The following is a 22196-nucleotide window of genomic DNA, read 5'->3' as shown; positions in this document are numbered from 1 at the left end:
CAGATTTGTTTTTCACAGTGTATATATTGATACCAGTAAATTGGCCATGTCCATCTATACAAATGAGTAAGGCAAAGAAGTAATTTTAAAAGTTTGGGACTCTTTTTCCAGAAGAATTCTGGATATTTACCTGGCCCAAATACTTACCTTACCCAGCCTGAGATCAGCTCAATGGAGAACTATCTTTAGTAATAAGACCATGGGTTCATTTTGCCAAGTGAGGTAAAGAAACTCTTTGCAACTGAATTGTATTTTATTTTATGGGACACTCTTTTCTAAATAAGTGGGGCCATGACTCACTCAAAATTATGAATCTTCAAATGGTGTCTAGCACTATGGATGTACAAGTTTTGGAGGCCATGCACAAGTGAGGCATGTTTTACTGCTAAGTATTCACCATACTTGTTCAGCTACCCTTGAAAATAACAGTTTTCTGATTTGAAGAAGCACAGATACATAGCAAGCAAGCCCTCTGGCACAGATGTTTCCAGAATGAGTTTACACATTTTCAATGTGAGGGTGTCAACTCTGTCCCACAGATTATCCTGAAATATCTAGGATGTTTTTTGAGATAAACACACACACACACACACAGACACACACACATATTCTCCCTTCATTCCTCTTCACATGGTCATGAGAATATGCCTTGATTCTGAACTGTTTTAACAGAAGGAAAGAAGCCATTATCAGTTAGGAATCCATGGGTTACTGATTACCAAAATTTTATAATAGAATGCAAGATTATAGACAGCTGAATCTTGAGCCAGACAGTATATGTTATTAAAATCAAGAGCATGATTAATTAGTCATTTACTTGGAGTGATTTATCTTGTACCTCTCTCCACTGGTGTTGGAACTGCCTGCTGAGGACATCAGGTGTACCACTCTACCATGAATACTAATCAAAGTCCACAGAAGTGCAGAGTGAGGGGGAAATTGAGCTCCACCAAATATCCATTTTAAAGAGCTGACTTTTAATAGGCCTGAAGTCAAGAAACCTGTAAAACTACAGAGAAAAAGGATAGACTGGTTATGGCTAAGCTGTCTCACTATCAGATGACCCAAGTGCCAACCTGCGCCTGCCTACCTGGAACCTCAGGGCTGCCTCCTGCCTTGTTATAGACAAGAGTCCCATCTCTTCTCCTTCCTACATATTTCTCCAACCCATCCCATGTCTCTCTGTCTCCCCTGCTGGCCCCCTGAACCAAGTACCCCATCGCTCTCCTGAAAGACTGCAATAGCCTCCTTACTCTGGCTCCATTATAGAACATATTTTTGAAAACCATAGTTCATCATACCGAAGGTTTTCTTAAACCAACAAGTGGCTCCCCGTTGCTCTTAAAAAGAAGCCCTTATTCTCTGACTCAAGACCATGAAGGCCTCTATAGTCTCACCCCCACCCATATTTCCTGCTTCATTCAAATTTATCTATGGCTTATTCAGTGTGCATAAGCCCCCACTGCCCTGTTGGAGGGGTCTAAAATGTTCTAATTTCTTTTCTGCCTTAGGGCTCTTCACTTGCTGTTCCTCTTCTGAAAATGCTCTTCCACATGCTCTAGCCTGGCTGTCTTTCTGTCTTCCTGTCTGCAGTGCCTAGGTCACTTCTTCCCAGAAATCTTCCTCTTTCCCCTTCACCCTAGAGATAGTTACCAGCTGTCATGCTGCCCTGTAGTTTTCCTGTGTTGCCCTTATCAAAATTGTCATTAATGACTTTTACCGTTAGTCATTAGCACTTTTTTCTTCTTTCCCTATATCCTCAGCTCCTATCACAATGCAGTGTTCACAGCAGGCCCCCAGTAAGTGAGGGGATCAAACAACAATGATGAAAGCTGTGTATGGAGGAGACCACTAGCTGTCCACCCTAATCAGTTCTCCTTTCTTTTACCTGGACTACATTTCCCAACCTCCCTTGCAGGTAGGTGGTCATGTGACCATGAGGGGCAGCTATGTGCCACTTTGAGCTGCAGGTCATAAAAGCCTCCCTGTGAGCAGCTGTGACAGTCCCTCACTCTTATGGACTGGGATGTTGATATATGGAAAATGGCTGAGCCGCCTATTGGCCTGGGCTCCTGAATGACCTCATGGAAGAGACTCTCAGACCTCAACTGCTGGCCCAGAACTGCTGCGTGAGTAGGAAATGAAGTCTGTGCTGTTAAACCACTGAACTTTCAAGGTCAATCTGATCCTGCACCATCTTTGCCCACCCTAATACATTAGGATACCAATACACAGGATTCTAGGTCTTGGAACTGAGTGAACAATGGTTACCCTCCTCACATACACACTCACACCTCCATGTGAACGTATATGTGGAGCCCACGGAGGTAGAAGAAAAAAGCAAATTGAGTTTCTGACAAAGGATAATATTATGAAAAAATCAGTATTTAACAAAAATGTTCTATATCCATTTAACTCTTTCCCTCCATGGACTTAATCTTTAATAACTAAGAATACTCTGATTACTAGTGCTTCTTGTAAGAGAGCTGCCATTGCCTCTTATGTTTCTCTCTTTCCTTACTTTTCGCCCTAGTAATTGCATATAAAACACTGGTATGGATGAGCCCTTACAATCAGAAAGGGAGGACATCTCAAAGTAGTAGGAAATCGAACAGTTTTCTCACTGAAATTAGAATATCACGTAGCAACCAATTCTATTTAGCTCAATGCAGAATTTATTTTTGCCCCTAAGATAGTTCAGGGATAGAAGGAATCACTAGCCAGATTTTTCAAACGGACAAAAGTTCTCTAAAGTCCTTGGGGTTTCTGTCAAGTAATCTCAGGGCTGGACCTCCACCTCCTAGAGTTTGCCTCTCTGTGCCCTCAGAGCCCAATCTCTGGCTCAAGCTTTGTCAGCTTCTGCTGAGCAAGTTAATCTAGCTGGGTTAATGACAATGCAGTCACTTGCCCACCAGCACAAAGAGCCTAGTCAGTCAGCTGGTTGGAGTTTCCTGGCCAGGAAGCCCACACCTCCCCGCCCAGCCTTCCTTTGGCTATGGAAACCTCTGCATGTATGAGGAGCACCTGCTCATATAGTGGTGGGGCCTTTGGCCCTGAAAGGGAGGAAGTGAGCTGTTTTCTGCTCTGGGTATGGATCTCCCATGCTCCTGGAAGCCTGTTTCTTCCACAGGAAATGCCCCTTGGTGCCAACCCTGCAATAACGGAATGGAACATTCTCTCACATTGAGCCACACCTGTTGTCAACAAGCATTTGCTTCCAATCTATTTAAGCTCCATGGCGGAGAGGAGACTGTGAGAGTCTCAGGCATTTTTGGCAATGTTGGGCCCACAGCACCTGGGAAAGCTCCACAAAGCCTATGTTCTTGTTTGGGAAGTGGAGTTGCCCCTGGTAACAGCTGTTGTGTTTCAGTAGAGACCGGAGGCCTCTGGGAAAGTCATAAAGGCCTCGCCCAGGCTTCTTTGCAGAGCTGAGTGCCAGGCAGTTGGATCTGAAAGGCAGTTTGTGCCTGTGAGGATTCCTGCAGGCTCACCAACAGCAGGAGCAGAGCAGAGAGAAGGCCGGCTGCCTGTGCTTTGTGATGGAGCTGATGTTGCTGTTATTGGCTTGGTTTTGGTCAAAGATGTCATCAGGCAAAGTTATATTCAGTGTCTGTGTTGATTGAATATGAGTTTGCAGTTTGGCCTGTAACCAAGATGTATTTATCCACCTACACAGTTCATTTGCTTATCTCTTCATCCATCCATTAGTTTATTCTTTTCTCCTTCCCTTCATTCAGAACCAGACGCCCATCCTGAATCCTAGTTCTTTTGTCTGACTTTCTGAGGCCTTGCTTCAGTTTCCTTCACCTGTCTGGTACCTTAATAATACCCCAATACTTTCTGCTTCCTGGCAGGGTCTCCACCTGAATATGAGTGGTTCTAGTGAACAGCAAACCGATATGCAGACAGAACTTAGGGCCTGGACATTCATCCACTGCTCAATTTCCTGTTGTCGTTTTTCCCACCCAGTAGTAACTCCCATATTTACCATGTGTAACATTAAGGTTTGCAAATGCACATCATTTTTGGATCATTCAAAGCAAGCCGGTCCTTCTTGGAGAATTCCCACAGCCACATGGCATAGTTCCCTATAATAGAGCTCAGCATTCTACTATGTAATTTTTTGTTTATGACTCTTGTATGATACGATAAGCTCCTTAAGGACAGAGCTGTGACTTAGTGTCTCTATTACCAATGCCTAGAGGTTTGATAAATGTTTGCTAAATTATTTTTTAAGGATGGGTGGTTGTATGGATGGATAAGAGTATCTTTATGGATGAGAGGGTAGTTGAGTGGGTAGATGCATGAAAGGATGAATGGATAAATGAATTTATAGGTAAACAGGTGGGTAAATGGGTGGGTGGGTGGATGGATGGATGGATAAATGGATGGATAGATGATAGATTAATTGGTGGGTGGATGGATGGGTAGATGAAATAGGGTGACTAGATGCTTGATGAGTGAGGGTGAGTGGGTAGCTAGATGAATAAATGAAGAATGACCTTAACCATCAGGGCACCAATGTGTATATCAACAACATTGCTTACTTCCACTAAGATAATCTCCAACCATTAATCCCTTAAATAAACTCACAAACCCCAAACTGCCAGCAAGTGAAACAATAGGCAGGCCCCTTGGGGACTGTGTTCCCCAGAGTTGAAGGAATATAGGGAATACTCCAATTTCCACCTATTGGCCAACTGGTAAAATGCTTCCCTATGGTAACTCAACAGCACTGCCCTGGCCACAGTCAAAACTGACCCATCACCTTTTAAAAAATAATTGCCTACATGTTAAAACTGGCCCTTTTATCTTTCAGAAATGATACCTAAAAAGAACCTAGAGGTGGGCTGCAGAAGATACCTTTAAAACAAAAACTGACACTGAGGGAAGAAAGGGAGTCAAGCCCAGAACCGCCTGCCTTCCCAGTCTATTCTCACAAAGCGGCCCCTTCAGACAAGCAGGACAGACTTCTGACTCCGACTCCCCCAAACGTGACCTTATTTCAAAGCCACAGGGCTCCCCTTGCTCCAGTCCATGGTGAGTCAGAAAATAAGAGAACATATAGTATTCAGCTCCTGCCAAACCTAAGTTGAAACACAACCCTTGTTTTTGTGTGTTCTGTTATTACGGTTTTTATTACTACTACTGTGTTATAGATGTCTTTCCTTCCTCTAAGAAAACAATAGAACAATGAGCCAGTTTGAAAGAGAAAAGCTGTCAGTTTGGATAAAATTAGTCTGCTTTATTTTTTATGAAAAAAATAGGAAGGTAATCATGCCAATTGTAATTTTAGTAAGTTATTTCTAGAGTGAGTTTATTAAACCACGAATTTTCCCTTGAGCTAAACTAATGACCACTATTAGGTATGCTACTCCATTTTAAATGATCAAAATATTCAATGGAATAAGATGAAAATTATAGATAGTGATAATTATAAAATGTCAGCATCACCTGGAATCAATTTACTAATATGTCAGCTCGGGTGTGGAAGAGAAGAGTCAGTTTAAAATGAGCAGAAGGCACGTTGCATGGGCTGCTGTCATTTATCCTTTGGGGACTGTCACGACTGAATATTTATATCCCTTGCTCCCCTGCAGGAGCAGTTGTTTCCAGCCTGCTGGCTACACCCTTTATCAGACAGCACAGGAAGGACTGGCAAGGAGAGAGAACTCCTCCACCTCCTTGAATTCCCAGGTCCTTCCTTGAATTTTTGCGGGGGAAGTGAAGACAGCGCTTTCTAATAAACCAATTCTATTGTAACCACTTGGGTCTGTAAATACGCCCATGGTTTTCCTCTTAAATGTATAGTACTGGCCTTCGTCTCCCCCCAATTGCTACAAATGAAAAGGGAACAAGAGATTGTGTCATTAGATGTGTCGCAAAACTTGTTGCTTGATTTAAACCAATTTTTCAGTTTGTTTATATCAATCACCTATGCACCTGAAATCCTGGGCAAAAGGAATCTGCTCTTGGCACAAGAGCAGAGACCGTGTCCCCGGAAGTGCACCTGTCTGGGAAAGGTGACACTGACATAATACACGTGTACAGATGTGCTTGGCTCTTTGGGGGAGAGATTGATTTGCCAGGGCTGTCAAAGGTATGTGTGTGTGACAAGACATGACCCTCCCCCTTTCCCTTGTCTGCACTTAACCTCCCCGCAGTATCCTCCTGCCACCATCTGCTACACAAGAGAAATGTGAGAGGAAACACACACTCACACAGGCACCCTGGATCACTGCATGCCTCAGTCTAAACAACTCCAGCTATCTGGTTCCAGTAGGAGAGGTAGTACCCAGGTAAATTCCCAAAGTAGAGCTGATTGGTTACAGGGAAATTCCTAGGTGAGTTTAAATCCTCATTTCCCATTTTTTCTGGCTTTCCTTCCTGCCTCCTACAGCCCTGCTCTTTAGAACCACTGACCATCCTTCTACATCCACTCCCAAGCCCTCTCTTCCGCACAACCTACTTTAAATTCCTTTTGCCTCAAGTAAGCAATCATTTCTCCAGAACTGCGGAGAATAAGCCCTGCTGTGCGAGCAGCCGGATTTGACAGGGACCCCTGAGCTCTGCGCGGGAGTTCCTGGAGCTGCCTCTGCTCTGGACGGATGGTCCTGGGAAGCAGCAAAGTGCAATGGCAGAGACACAGGTTCTTAAGCTGGACTGCTTCCCACCAGCTGTGTGACATTGGGCAAGTGCTCAATTTCTCTGACCCTCACTTTCCTCATCTGTAAAATGGGGCAACTTACGCTTTCCTCCTAGGGGTTAAATGTTTCAAGTGCTTAGAATGGAACTTAGCACACGGCATCTTTACATATTTATTCCATTAAAAAAATAGCACATGGCATCTTTACATATTTATTCCATTAAAAAAATAACTTCTAATAGGCTGATTACTCAAGCTTTATCTGCCTCCCTCCCCAATCTTTACACTTCAAGGCTTTCTTTCATTTCTGCTACAAAGCCCAGCACCTTTCCTCACTCTCTGGGATCTCAATATTTCCATCTGAGATTTATGAACATACCCAGCAATCCTCAGGGTGGATTACTGATCATTCTCTTTTCTCATACGTACACTTTTATTTAAAACTATCCCAGGATTCACAGTCTAGGATGTCAGTCCCCAAGACAGTCATTCTAACATTTTAAATCCCCTATTGAAATATAGGAAGGGAGGTGGTAGACTTTGCCATGTCTTAAATTTGGAAATGATTAAATACCAATTCCTATTGCCTGTGTGCCCAAAGCATAAAGTTGTTATACTAGGGCTCTGGTTAGGGCTGAGGTCAAAACTATTAGTTCTAGGAAGAAAATGGAATAATAAATAAGGAAGGGGATGCCTCCCAGCCAACCATAGGTAATAAATACTTCCTGGTGATCACATCTTAAAGAAAGGAGGCAGATTTTTGTTTTGTTTTGGTGGGATTCCAAAGGCCATTCCCAAAGAGGAGCTGCAGTGGGGTCTGAGGCAAAGTCTGCATCATGAGAGAGCAGAAAGTCTTCCACTCCAGGAAGACTACTTCAAAGGCCAGCACGTACTGTGTAAGAAGGACATGGCAGCTACATGGCAATGCTCCATCACTCAAAACTTAGCAGCTATCCTGGCTTTAGCATCATGGATCAAAGCAGCTGGATAGAAAGTTATCAAAAGAGACTTAATATGTCTAGACCAGTAAAGCTTGATGGCTATCCTGGGCTTTGCAAAATGGGATGCTTTATGCTATGAAGAGTATGTAGGCAGGTACAAGGGGGCACATGCCTTCTCAAGACAAGCAAGTATATCTGGAAAGACAATTTTACTCAGCATAAGTAATCTGAAGCATTATTTTGCATTCAGGTAATCACAGATGGTGTGGTAGGCAGTACCTAATGTTCAGAGATCCCTGCCATCCTGCATGCATGCTCTTGGGTAACCCCTCCTGTTAAGCATGGAATGGACTTAGTGACTTGCTTCATATTAATAGAATATGGCAATGGCGGTGGGATATCTCCTCCGTGATTACGTTACTGAAGACCATGATTTCTGTCTTGTTAGCCCTTTGGGTCTTTGTTCTTCTCACTTGTTCACTCTGAAGAAGCATGCTGCCATGCTGTGAAAACTGTTCTACAGAGAAGTCCATATGGCAAGGAACTGAAGGCTTCCCCCAGCCAAGAGCCAACAAGGAGGTAAGGTCCTCGCAGCCTCAAGGACAGGATCCTGTCACCAACCTCATAAGTAAGCTTGGAAGTGAACCCACGCCCAGTAGAACCTGGAGATGACTGCAGCCTTTATGTAGCCAGAGCACCAACCTAAGTACCAACCAGCTATGTGATGTTGGGCAACTCCTCAACTTCTCTGTACAGCAGTTTCCTCTTCTGATTCCTGGCATACAGAAGCTTTGAGATAATAAATTTTGCAATTTTAAGCCACTAAGTCTTAGAGTAATTTGTTACATAGAATTAGACAAGCAACATAGATACATTATGGACCAGAGTACAAAACTGTCAGGAAAGACAAGGCCTGTTGCATCTACTTAATGTTTCAGCTCATGCCCACACAGGGCTCCTCAAATTTCCCAACTCTAGGGGAACATACTGTGGAGTTATGGAATATAAAAAGTCTTGGAACCATCTTGATACTACATTGCCGCACTGTTACACCTTTTTGATTGTCAGTTCTGCAACATCTGGACCGACATCAGGTCTCACTATACTGATCCTCAACTTCCTCACCTGTATAGTAGGTATAAGAACCTTGGTTTCATCAGTTTTCTGAGAAAGGTAAACTGGATGTCTGTGAAAAGCACAGTTTCTGGCACATAGCAGAAACTGACTTTGAGCTCAGTAACTGAGTCTCAGGGTTTAACCAAAATTTCCAGGGCTTTAGTTGTGTGCAAAGTTCTAGGACACTTAGTTCTCTATCTGCACTACAGCTGGAAGTGGAACCCCCTACCTCTTCCCTGGTACAGAAAGGGCAGAATGAAGTGTCCTCACCAGTTCTTTCCCAAGACAGTTCCCCCATGTCTTATTATACCTTTAATTACCAGGTGTTTACTCTAGAAAGAAGACCAACGTCATAGTCATCCCATCAAGGTACAATGAAAATAGAACACAGTATGGATTTAACCTCCTTATTCAGTTAAAACTAGTGCTCCAAAACCGAATAGATTCTTATGTGAAAAGAAGGTCCCTGTCTGCAGGCTGTTTGTGTATTAGTAAATTTGCCACTATGTCCATCTGGTCCTTTTGTGTGTCCCATTTTCCTGAGACTCCCCATAAGCATGGCCGCTTATTAAAAATAATCAAGGGCTCCCGCTAAGTGAGCACCAACTCTGTGCTAGGCTTTTTGTGTATGGGTTTTGATACTCTTACAAAGGCACATGGAATAAATACTACCCTTTCCCATTCCTCTCTTCACACCTCCATCCATTCACAGAAAACAGCCAACAGTATATGTCTCAAATGGAATCTAGTCCAGGAAGAAGCTAAAGGATATTTTCTTCAGCATGCATTCAAGCAAAGAGGGAATGCACTGATGCTGAGAGGATCAGCAGTGTATCTGGCCCTGTGCTGGGAGCTTTCTTAGTGGGTCTCCAGGAGGCCGTGAGGTGTACAAGTCAAGGTCAATGGCTGAGAAGCCAAATCACCTGGTTTTTAACCCTAGCTCCAGTGTTCACCAATGTACTAGAGAATGTCAAGCATCTTACTTAACCTCTCTGTGGCTCCGTTTCTTCAGCTGATGCAACAGATTTTAAACACTTGGCTCATCTTACTGAAGAATCAATCCATGTTCGTGATCTTACCCGTGACACAGCCTGTGAGAAGGGTATGAGTCCACTCCATTTTGTAGATGAGGAAAGTGAAGGTAAGAGAAGGCAAAACACTTCCCAGGCTCATACAGATGATAGTGACAAAACTGAAACTCAAGCTCACTCATGACTGAATCCAAAGCGGTGGCTACGGAAACCCCTGATTCATGAAGCACTGTTTATTCTCCTGCAGAAAATGATGCCAGTGACCACAAAATGGCTGTTTCCTGCGTGCCAGGTACAGTTCTAAGAGCTTTACATTCTCATATCCCATTCACTCAGTACCACAACTGTACGTAGCAGTCGTAGGTGCAATTTCCATTCCCATTTCACGAATAAGGAAACTGAGGCTTAGAACAGCTAAGCAATGTGCTCAAAATCACACGTGGGAGGTGAAGACTTCCATCGCCCACCGCACCCTGCCCTGTTCTCCTTCCAGGCACACGGGAGGGTGATGATTCCTAAGCCCACTGGGCAGAGACCTCGAGACGCTCTTGCACGTGGGCTGTAGGCAGAAGTGGCCTCTTTCCTTTCCGGTGACAGCCTCTCCGAGGAGACTTTCCCAACGCTCTTTTCCCAGCAGTAGTAATTGTAGGAGCACAGTTAGTCCTGGAGGGGCAATTAGAGAGGGCAGCCTCGCTCACTCAGCCCCCTCACAGGGGAGTGCTCCCCGACTTGGTTTCTCAAGAGACAGAACTAAGCCTGTGTTGTCAACAAATTCTGAGACCTGTGCTGGTCTGTGATTACAGCACAGCCTCACCAATCCTGGCCAACACACCTGCCACACGGTGCTTCCAGGGCTCAGACCCCAGAAAACAAGAACAATAATGACTTTAACACAGCGCGGTGGTGAGAATTAAGTTGTTATTAGACAAAATAGATAAGGAAAAGCATAGCACAAAACCAAGCATATGCTAAGTGTTGAATAAATGCTTCTTGAATAAAATAATTCTTTCTTTAAGGTCAAGATTAAAACTTGAAAAATACATGGTGGTAGCTGACAATACACAGCACTTACTCTGGGCCAGACATATTTCTAAGGGCTCTGTGCATATGCACCCACTTATCTCTCCCAATAAGTACTGTAAGTAGCTGCAACTTACAGATGGGCAAACCAACGCATACAGAAAGTAAGAAACAGATCTAAAGCTGTACACAGTAAATGGAAGATCTGGGTCTCAAACCCAGGCAGTATGGCCCCAGACCTACATTCTTGACCTAGTGGTAGACAGGTATTTTTTAAAGGAAGCTCCATCGAATAGTTAGATGTAAAGGAAAACAATATTCTTGGATGAATTAAGAAAATGAAAAAAATGTAACTGGCAAAATAAGAAAGGTTTTATGTTCAGTTTGCTTCAGTGAAGTTGCTTTATAAGTGAGAAGAAAATGCAAAAGTACTGGAGAACAATGACACTTGAAAGGCAGCTCTAGACTGTTACGGGATAAAACCCAAGACAAAAAACGCCAAACAGAAAACTGTAATGAGCTAATAATATTCCAAGGAAATTTTCAGATGTCTCCATTATGTCCCACAGACACTTACCTCCACCACTTCCCCCTACAAAACCACCCATGTCAAAGGATCCCTGGGGCACCAAAGCACAAGGAGACGAGCACGGCAGTGATGAAGCGAGAGCGGCAACTTCCGAGACCCTTCCACACTTCCTTGCTGCTGACCACTGGATCAATCCAGGGATGCGCAAACCAGAGAAGGGAGACGAGGCACTTTCACAACGTGGCAAAGAAAGCCACAGAGAATAAGGGGAACATGTATCTTTGCTGCCACAAGAGAATTCAGACAAGCCTGATTGAAAATGTGTCTGCTGGCTCAGCCCATACCCCAGGTTTTTCTGCCTTTCTCAGCCTCTGCATCCTGTGTGATGGGCCCCAGCCTTGAGCTGATTCAGAGACAGGAAGACAGTATAACTGGAGCTCCATCACTTGAGGGGAGATGGGTACCATCCTTTCCACACCAACACCCAACCACTACTTCTGGCTTTTGATGTTCCTTCTATATTTCCTTTTCTGACAACCAGACTGTGTAAGATTAGGGTATTAATACTGGGGCATCCTGATGACCCTTTTACCACCTTATACGCCCATCTCATTGGCTCATGGGTTGACTTCTGTAGGAAGTGGGCTTAAAAAAGATTTGCCTTTGAAATCTGACTTAATGTGTTCAAAGCTCAATTCTTTCCCTATGATGCTGAACAAGTTACCTCTCTAAACCTCAGTTTCATCATCTGTAAAAATGAGATGGTGAAGATGATGGTAATTTCTACCTCTTAGGGCTCCTACGAAGAGTCACCAAAGTGAAGCGTTTAGCTCAGTCTGGCACCGTAAAATGCTCACTCGTTTCATTAGCTGTTATCTAGCTTCTTCCTAGGCTTGTCTATTCGTCATTCCTCCTACCCAGGCCCTGTCCAGCTTCAGAGATGTGACTCTGCCCTGAAATCCAACTGGTCACCCTCCTTCTCACCACTTCCCTTCCTCCCAGCGCCCCCTGCCTTGTGTGTGTGCGTGTGCATGTGCGTGTGTGCCTGCAGGCTGGTGGGGGAGGAGAGGGCTTACGATGCATTTAGCACTTGGTATAGATTAGCAAGGCAGTAGATACTATCAGTGCTCCATCCACATCCCCTCAGACCTGTTTGCCACTTTACTGCACACGGGTCCCAGCGTGCATTCATTCCTAATAGCCAGCACCTGCGGTGGTATGCCAGTAAATATTTAACAACCACCTCTGGGGATGGGAGAGCCCTAATTTGTAATGTAAGCCAATTTCCATGGTGTAACTACTCCCACCATGGCTGATTTCAAGCTATCAATGTGAGGTTAACTAGCTTGCAAAATTCCTAACAATTTAACAGTTAGTTTCAAGCCAGTGCCTGCACACCATGGGCCTCTGTGTTCCTCTTTGACAAAGGCTGCATCCTGGCTGCCAGGATCTGTTTTGCCTGTAATCAGGAAGGACAGGAAGTGTCTGGGCATTTATGTTCCTGCTTGTCTCTCATCCTAGAAGCTCCCAGAACTGGTTGGATTTGTTGGTTCAGAGGTATAAATACTCAAGTCCCCTCTGCACTAATGGGCCAACATGGAAGTGCCACCCACAACTCCCCGGTTTCTCTGGGGGATTAGGCCAAATTTACCTCTCTAGGACCTGGCCTGACCCCACACTCTTGCTCACCCTCCCCTTTCCCAATCTTACTTCCCCTCCTCCCTATCAGTGTTGCCTGGGAATCTAACGGGTCACTTTCACACAACTTCTCATCCACAGTCTGCTTCAGAGGAACCAAACTGACAGTTTTATGGACATGCCTTCTAAAGCTCTGAGTTCAAGTCCTGATTCTGATACAAACTGTATGACTAGGAAAGTTATTTAAGCTGAGTTTATATTTCTTCATCTATAAAAGGGACCTAATAAGTCCCTGCCTTATTAGATAATGATGCTGGAGAAGACTCTTTTGAGAGTCCCTGGGACTGCAAGGAGATCAAACCAGTCAATTCTAAAGGAAATCAACCCTCAATATTTATTGGAAGGATTGATGCCAAAGATAAAGTTCTAACACTATGGTCACTTGATGTGAAGAGACAATCCACTGGAAAAGACCCTGCTGCTGGGAAAGATTGAAGGCAAAAAGAGTAGGGGGAGGCAGAGGTGAGATGGTAAGGTAGCATCACCAACTCAATGGACGTGAATCTGAGCAAACTCTGGAAACAGTGGAGGAGAGAGGAGCCTGGTGCACTGCAGTCCACGGGGTTACAAAGAGTCAGACACGACTTAGTGACTGAACAAAACAACAAAGTCCCTACTACTAGGGTTGTTGGGAGAATGAAAAAGATAAGTCACCTAGGAGGATTAGCATAGCATCTGGCTCATGATGTGTCTTCCATAAAGGCTGCTGCTGTTACTGCTATTATTAAAGAGTGTCTGTCCTGCCCTCCAGCTCAGAGCTTCCCTTGGAATAGTCGATGACTGAGTCCTCCCAGCTAGGAGGACTGTCCGATGTCCTGCTGAGCTTTCACCACCCTTTGGAATCAGAGTTTAAGCTCTTTGGCTGTCCTTTCTTGAAATGGACCTACATTTGTCTTTCCCTCTGCAGAGGGAATGAGTCTTCTGGAAAAGCTCTGGTCCCAGCTGACCAGCTCTGTGACCTTAAAATCCAAGCATGCCTTGTTTCTGAGCTCCATCTTTCCTGCAAAACCAGGGCAGTCAGACAGGGCTCAATGGAGGGTAACAAGTAACGAGGATCCCTCAAAGGGATGGGACCAACGTTTTGTTCATTATCCAGTAAAGTTCCTTGTGCCACTGTCTCTACCTTCTTCTCATGGGGGAAGATAACATTTATTACTTAGAACTGGTGAAACAAGCACTCATGAAGTGCTGGTGGTAAAACAGACTAATAACAGACCTTCACCAAAACCATCAGGCAACATCTACCCACAACCTTAAAAGCACACATCCCACTCGATTCAATGGCACCTATTTTAGACATCCTAAGTAAAGCGTCCTAAACTTGAAAAAGCTTTAAGCACAAATATAACCAGTTTAGCCTAGTGCTTTGTATGTAATTGATACATAATGCATTTTGATTAACTAATGAAACTATCATTTAATATTCTACAAAATTAGAAAGCACCTTTATCTCAGTAGTTGAACACAAAGGAATAGCTAAAGGAGTTAAACACAAAGGAGTAGTTATGAGGCTGCTTTCTGCTTTTGTGTGTGTATGTGTGTGTGTGTGTGTGTGTGTGTGCTAGAACCATTTTAATATAATTATACATATCTGCCAAACCAGGAAGAAAGGTTTATGCATATATAACTTTTCCAGCTAACATCTGCAAGCATAAACAACAATGATCTCAGTTTATAAATTCATCAGGGTCAGAGCAATTGACCAATGTCTGTCTACTGCTAGGCTTACCAACAGTAAATTACATGATGAATTAGTGTCCTTTTGTTTCTCTTCTCTTACTCTCCTTGTCCAGAGACATTTTGTTGTAAAGTTTCAGTGACGCTCACCTCCAGCCAAAGGTAATCTTCATAGATAAGTACTCAGTTGCTCTGAATTTACTTATAATTATAACCTATTTAATCACAGAAGAAACCCTGCAGAGGTGGAGTTCAAGGCTGCATACAATAACAGGAGATCACAGTTCTGAAGTCTAGCACAGACTAAAAACCACAGATGTACCATTTATATGAGACACACTGACTGTCTCTTAAACTACATATTGACTCCTTATGAACATTATTTTCTAAATAAAGTAATGCAGCTAGGACAGTCAGTTGCACAACTCACACAGCCCTGAAAAGCTTTTCAATGCCAACTACCAGTTGGTCATGGAACGTGAGTGAGCTTGAGACACTGTCCATTCCTAAGATTCAGCCATGGATTGGCTAAAACATTGGAACACCTCTGCTTAAGAAGGCTATGTCCTTCCCTCCTTCCCCTCACGATTTAGTTCTGCTTGTTTATTTTTGGTGGAATTTGGTTGCACATGGCTAGACTGCTTTCGATCACTATGTGAATCAGGCAAACCAATGATCTAAAACTATGACAGGATCTTAGGTATTAAGTAGGTTGATTTGTCTATTTCAGGTAGCTGGCTGGTAGGCCCTCACTAAGGCCTTTCATTTTCCTTCTGTGCCTTCAAGGACATTGATCAGAAGATGAGTCTGGGCATCATACCATCTAACTCTTTTAACCAAGGCCTGGCTAAAACTGGAATGTCTAGCACAGTACATTTAAAAATCACCCACGAAAGATGATTTTTGTGAAGGCCACAGGTCTTCACAAAACCTGGAATTTCCATGAAGATGTCTGATCTTTATAATCCAAGCAGTCAGCATTGAAGTTAAGCTTCCAGGAGGCAGTTTGGTCCTTATAATCCAAGCAATCAGTGGTTGAGTTAAAACCCAAGCTTGAAGCTCCACCTCCCTGGGTGGAAGGAGAAGCTGGGGACTGACTGAGATGGCTGGTGACTGCATTGGTACCCATGGGACTGAGTGCGGTCCCTGGTCCAGGAAGCCAGTGATGCGTTAGGGGTCAAATAAGATCCACAGTCCATGCCCCCAAAGTAGGAAACTGAGCCAGCATATCCTTGACTATAACCTGAAGCCTCAGTATAGGTCATGGGGTAGGACCTCTGCATGCAGTGAGAGGAGGTGGACAGGGGATCTGACAGTGGGGGGATGGAAGCTGGGCTCCAGACAGACACAGGAGCACTGCTGCTGGAAATGACTGGGACTGAGGTGCTAGAAGGGGGAGTGAACTGGCCATTTGTTCCACCCTCTGAACTCACTTCCCAGGCAGGAGACGTCTTCTTTTTGGCAGGTCTCACTTCGTTTTGACCTCCATTCTGCTGTTGCTGCCCCTGTTGGAAGCACCTCGCTCTTTGATTCTTAAACCATGCCCGTACCCTGGACTCAGGCAAGTTGGTTTTCAGCGCCAGCTCCTCCCACATGAGGATGTTTGGGCACCCAGTCTTAGCAAACAGTGCTTCCAGCACATCCAGCTGCACTCAGGTGAACGCTGTCCTCTCCTGCCACTGTTTCCAAGGGGTGGCCGGGTAGCCCACCAAGGGGTGCAGCAAGTCCACGCCCGGAGTGGTCAGACTCAGCCCACTAACTGCATAAGGCGGTTGCTTAAGATAAGACATCATGCTAAGGTTGTTTGGAGGTGCAAAGTCAGCCCAAATCCAGGGGACACAGTGGAAGGTCTTGCTTCGCCTGGTTGGACAGATTCAGAGTCCTTGTTGGGTGGGTTTGGAGTAGTAGAACTTGTCTGAAAATTAATTATAATAAATGTTTTCTTGATAAACTAACGAGATAATCCGAAGGGCATGCGTCCCTTAATTACAGGCCGCCGTGCTCAGCTCTGCTTCTCGTCAGGGCTGATTAATTTTCCGCCTGATGGAAAGGCTGCTTTCTGCCTTTAAAAAATATATGACCATTGAAAATTATGTTCATAGGACACTCTCAACTGCAACAGCCCACACTCTGTGGGGTGTGTTTCTCCCAAGGCAGCACTCGCCCTCTGAGATGGCCCACACTGTCTGTGGAGTGCTTTTCTCTATAAACAGATCCACTTCTTACTTATCACTTGGTCGGTCACTGAATTTTTTTCCTGCGATGAGACATCAAGAACCAGAGCTTCATTAAGTCCTGTCTAGTTTCACTTGTGCATAGGGGCCACTTACAGAGACCTTACACCCGGTGCCTCTGACCAGACTTCCAAGTAGAAACAGCCGTGCTGACACCTCAGGCTGGGGGACCGAGTGCAGAAGCTTCGCCAGACACCCAGTTCAAGATGGCGGCAGCGAGCCGCGTGTGGGGACGCTGGGCCGGAACTAAGACCTGGAGCCTGCGCACCAGGGCGGCTCCCGCGTGAGAACCCCGCCCCCTCCCCACTGACCCGTGACCCCATAAAGCGGCCAGGGCGGCCTTCCGGCCTGCAAGGAAGCACGCGTGCTCTCCGTTGTTTGATTAAAGGATAAAACTTTGCTTCTGAACTGAAGAAAAATGTTTATAAAAAAACTGTGAAAAAATGAGAAAAGGTTTGTGAAATGAAGCAAGCAAATTTTAATTTATACCAAAGTCACAACTTAAATTTTTTAATCTACAAAGAAAAAAAAATGAGAATACGACGTTCAAGAATACTACAATAAGGAAATACTTAACCAAAATATGATACATCTAAACAGAGGAATATTATGTAGCCATTGAGAACTGACTGTGTAATAATTATAAAATGATATCTATGTATGGAATGGTAATACAACTCAAAGCATAATTAGAGCTAATTTAATTATATAGGCTAAACTTATGATTTTTAAGCAGAATATTGAATATATGATTCATGATGAGTCTAACCATATAAAAGCTAAACCAACTTAAAATGCATACATAAAGGAAAAGGCTCTAAATAACTACAGTAAATTGTTACTAATGATCATGTTTGGGCTGCAACCCTTGAGTGCTTTTCTTTCTCTTCCTTTTTTATGTCCCAAATTTTCTCTAATTAAGGAGAATTACTTTTATAATAAACAGCATTTTGATTGACTGGTTGAGTAACAATAGCACGACATACACACAGACACACACACACATGAAACAATAAGGAGTGGAAAGTAAGGGAGAACATTACTATTCAAACACCCTTCTCGGTTAATGGTTTCCAAATTTGTTTTCTAATAAGGCTAATAACAGCCATGTGTTATGGCAGGTAGCAGCCCAACCTAGCCAGAGAATCAGGCTCAAATGATTCCCAAGCCACAGTCACACTTTGGCTGTCACTTCAGCTCTGGTGACATTAGCTGGGGACAGCAGCTGGGTGAGATGGTATGCAATTCAAGAACAAGAGAATTCAGAACTAACTCTACGCTTATTAAAAAATCCAATTCCTTGTGCAGTTTGCAGAGTGCATTCACAGGCTTGCCAAATCTCACCTTTGAAATCAAATTTCCTTTCTGCCATGTGCTGTTGCAGATTTAAGTCTATTGTTTCCAACTGAATTTTGTTTTTTAACTGCAATGCATTCAGGTAAGTCTGTTCTTGCTGATGCATTAGAAAAACCAGCTCAATGGAGGCCCACTGATTCACCACAGGATGGGTACATGTCTTTTTATGAATAATTTATCATTTGCCAGCATGAAGGAAAAGCCCAGGGCACTATGGAACAGGTCAATTCCCCCCATCTCTCTCTCTCCAGCAACTACTATCACAAGAAAAAGGTAGCATCAGTCTAAGTAATATTCTTTCACCTATGTCCTGGGTAGCATCATGAGACCTAAATACCAACAGCCACTAATGTCCTTCTGAACGTTACCTCCTTCCAAAAAGTTTCCCCAGTTGGAGGTTCAGTCTGGCATCTGTAAAGACACAGGTATCTATATTCCTTCTTCTTCTCTGATGCAGAGGGTGGGATGCCTTTTTAATACCCCATTTCCTAACATATGAGGATACAGTATATAAAGCCTGCCATCTGGCTCTTTTCTTTTTTTGATGAAGCCATTTACATTTTCTTAGTATAATTAGTATTGCACAGTAACTTGTCAATACTCTTCTGCCATGGCACCAAGTAACAGCTTACATATACCTGCAACTGGGAGGATTTATTTGTTCCTTCATGCTTTCAATTGCTGGCCAGGGATAATTACCAGGGAGATTATTACATGGTGTTGGGTTAATTAAATATGATAAAGGCATTTGCCTGTGACATGATGGGTCTGTTTCAATCTAAATGATATAAAATGGTCAGACTCATTGAAGGCAACATGGTGACCCCGCAGAAGATTAGACCCAGCCAAAATAGAATCCTGCTAATGATGTTTCTGAATTTGCTGTTCTATCTCGATTTCACCAGCTGTCTTTTTAATCAGAGAGCTGTCATCACAATGATCGCTCCTGAACATTCTTGCCCAGCCCTCATGAGAAAGCCGGGGACCTTCAAAGTACCTTGAAATATTGGCAAAATACAAAATACTAAAGGCATAAAAGTGAGTCTGCTGACACTGAATAGCTTCTGATCTTCTTGTTAGACTGAATAAGAATCTGTCTTAATTGTGGAAGTCTACTGGGTTAGGGAAGTAAGAAACATCAAGAGGAAGAGACTGATGTCCAGTGGCTGCTGGACCCTTTTCCTCCTCCAGTGGAGATATTGCTGATGGTGGTGGTTCAGTCGTGTCTGACTGTTTTGTGACCCCATGGACTGTAGCCCACCAATTTCCTCTGTCCATGGGATTCTACAGGCAGGAATACTGGAGTGGGTTGCCATTTTCCTTCTCCAGGGCATCTTCCCGACCCAAGTATCAAACCTGCATATCCTACATTGGCAGGCGGATTCTTTACCATCTGAACCACCAGAGAGGCCCAGTGGCGTTATTGCTGGCTTATAAACAGATGTAAGCACTAGGCTTGAAGTCTGAGGGACAAAACTTTGGGTACAAAGTGTTCTATTTTAATTTTAGAGCAACAGGAACAGAGGTTGATACTATACCATATTTTTAGGACAAAAATTGACCTTGTATCATGACCATTCGTGGTGAGATGTTACCATGGTATGGTAGTAAAATGGCAATAAAATGGGAAAAGTCTCCAGCTGCCATTTTCTTGGTAGAGTTGGTGGACATAGCTGCTACAAAGCCTTGTGGCTGAAATGGTCAATTCAGTCAAATACACATTAAAATCAGCCCCCCAAATATCAATAAAACTAATTGCTACAATGAATAGTCAGGGGAGAGGCATCGTTTGCAATCAGTGGGTATCTACTGTGGCTCCTGTGTGCAGGTCACCACGGGGAATAAAATAAACACCTTATGAAACTTTGTCCCAGTCAACAGTAAGAGACTTCCTTGCAGTTTATTTGAGAAAATGAGATGTATGTTGCATGACTGTGTAGCAAGGAGAAGCACTCCCACCAGCCATGAGGAAAATCAATCCAGTTATTTCGTACTTAGACAACTTACACATGAGAGCAGTTACTCCTTCCAACTTCCCTCTCTCTCTTCTGAACCATCAGCCTCAACCCAACTCACATCCATCACTCAGACAGAGCTGATCCTCTCAGCTCTTCTTCTCTCTCTCCTTACCCCTTTCCTCTTTGGGGTCTTGCAGGTACCACTCTGGTCTTGCTTAATTTGGCTCTTATAAGTAAAGAGTGCCCCTCCCTGGGACGCTCAGTTCCTTTCTCCATCCCTTATTCCCTCCGAGTCCTGACCTGATCACCAGCAGCAGCACCCATCAGTGAGCTGGGAGTTGTGTCCGGAGCTCAGGGAGAAACTTGTGGAAGTCCTCAGAGGAGGCAGGGCGGTGCTGGGGCTGGAGATGAGCCCTGGAGGGAAAGCTGGAGAGGGATGGCAGAGGCCAGGGCCTCGCAGGGAGGAAGACTGCGAGCGAAGGCCCTGAGCGGGGAAAGCGAAGGGCCAGGGACCAGGAGACAAGTGTGCGTGGCATAGGAGTTTAAGCCTGACGGGGAGCGAGATGAAATGAGGAAGACTTTGGCGGGCAGCAACTCAAAACGCGCTGTTTGTGCTCTCAGAGGGCGCACTGGTGCAGTGTGGGTTACCGTTGAAAACGTGTTGAGCGAAGGAAGCCCTGCATAAGAGTGCATGCTGCATGATTCCACTCATACCAAGTTCTAGAACAGAAAAAACCTAATCCGTGGGGCCAAATAATCAGAGCAGTGGTTGTTTTGGGGTTGCTGGGGGAGTGTCAGAATTGGCTAGGTAGAGGCTTGAGGGAACTTTCTGGGATAATGAGACTCTTTTACATCTTGACAAGGGTTTAGGTTCCAAAGATGCGTGTGCATGTTAAACTCAGTATACGTGTAAGGTTTATACATTTCACCATGGGTAAATTTTACATCAAAAGAAAAAAAAAAAAAAGTATGCACAAATACTAGTTAACAATATTCATGCTAAAGTATTTAGGAGGAAGGTATATCAATGTCTACAATTCACTTTGAAATTCTTCAAATCAAAATCATGGGGTGGATTAATGGATGGATAGAGGGATGCATGGAGGGGGAGAGAGAGCAGAAATAAAACAGGGGATAAAATGTTAAAGGCAGAATCTAGATGGTGAGTGCACATGCGCCAACTGCAAAATTCAACTTTTCTCTAGGTTTGAAGATTTTTATAATAAAATGCAATTTAAAAAAAATTGTATGTTGGGTACAAATGAGCCTTGAAGATAAGGTAAATATTCTATTTTATCATCAAAGGACATCTCACATTTTGCACTGAGGAATGCTGAAGAAAAGCAGTTGGTGGGGAGGAGGCATTTAGTCAGATCTATTGGAACTTATTGAATAATGGATAATATGTATTGGATAATAATAATAGATAGTAAAGATAGCAACAACCATGGCTACTGCTATTATTGCCACATATTGACTACTCTTTCTGTGTCCAGCATTAGGCTAAGTGCTTTTAAGAGCCATCTTGTTTAATCCTGTAACAATAGTAAGAGATAGAAATAACCTGTTTTTCCATGAGGAAACTAAACTTCTATAGATTAGCTGATTTATCTGTAGATTAATTGCCAAAGCTAATCAGGCAGAAGGTTGTGGAGCTGAGGTCTGAACCTTGGCTTAGGCAAGTGTATACTGGGGGCGTGAATGGCAACTGGCAGGACCCGGTGTGAACTCCAGTCCACCAGATGCAGGATCTATGTAGCACCTTGGATCTTTGTGTCAACATTCAGTTAGCACAGTGTTTCCCTAGTGTTTCCCTAGTCTGAGGTCAGACCTCAGACCTCCCTAGAGCTAAAGGGGGAGCTTCAATTCTTCAGAAATGATCTGAACCTGGTGTTAAATATATCAGCTTTGTATTTAGGAATTTTTGTAAATTATTCTCGGTGCATTTCGACCTAAATTCTATAAATTTTCCTTGACTTAAAAAAGAGGC

The 22196-nt window shown here is 43.8% G+C and overlaps 1 protein-coding gene and 1 pseudogene across 2 annotated transcripts in view; both read right to left on the bottom strand.

Moving 5' to 3' along the window:
* CDH13 (cadherin 13) overlaps window positions 1-22196 on the bottom strand; it is a 981031-nt gene that overhangs the window by 838579 nt on the left and 120256 nt on the right. The window contains exon 5 of one of the 2 annotated variants that reach the window (XM_043898157.1): window positions 3808-3818. The exons of the other annotated variant lie outside the window; for it this stretch is intronic. Within the exon in view, the coding sequence (XP_043754092.1) occupies window positions 3808-3818 (11 nt within the window). The remainder of the gene's footprint in view (window positions 1-3807; window positions 3819-22196) is intronic. 2 annotated transcript variants of the gene reach the window in all.
* On the bottom strand, window positions 14861-16878 carry LOC122691572 (annotated as a pseudogene).

Source organism: Cervus elaphus, chromosome 4 (assembly GCF_910594005.1).
Source record: "Cervus elaphus chromosome 4, mCerEla1.1, whole genome shotgun sequence".
Classification (NCBI taxonomy): Eukaryota; Metazoa; Chordata; class Mammalia; order Artiodactyla; family Cervidae; genus Cervus; species Cervus elaphus.
This window is presented reverse-complemented; position numbering and strand designations above follow the sequence as displayed.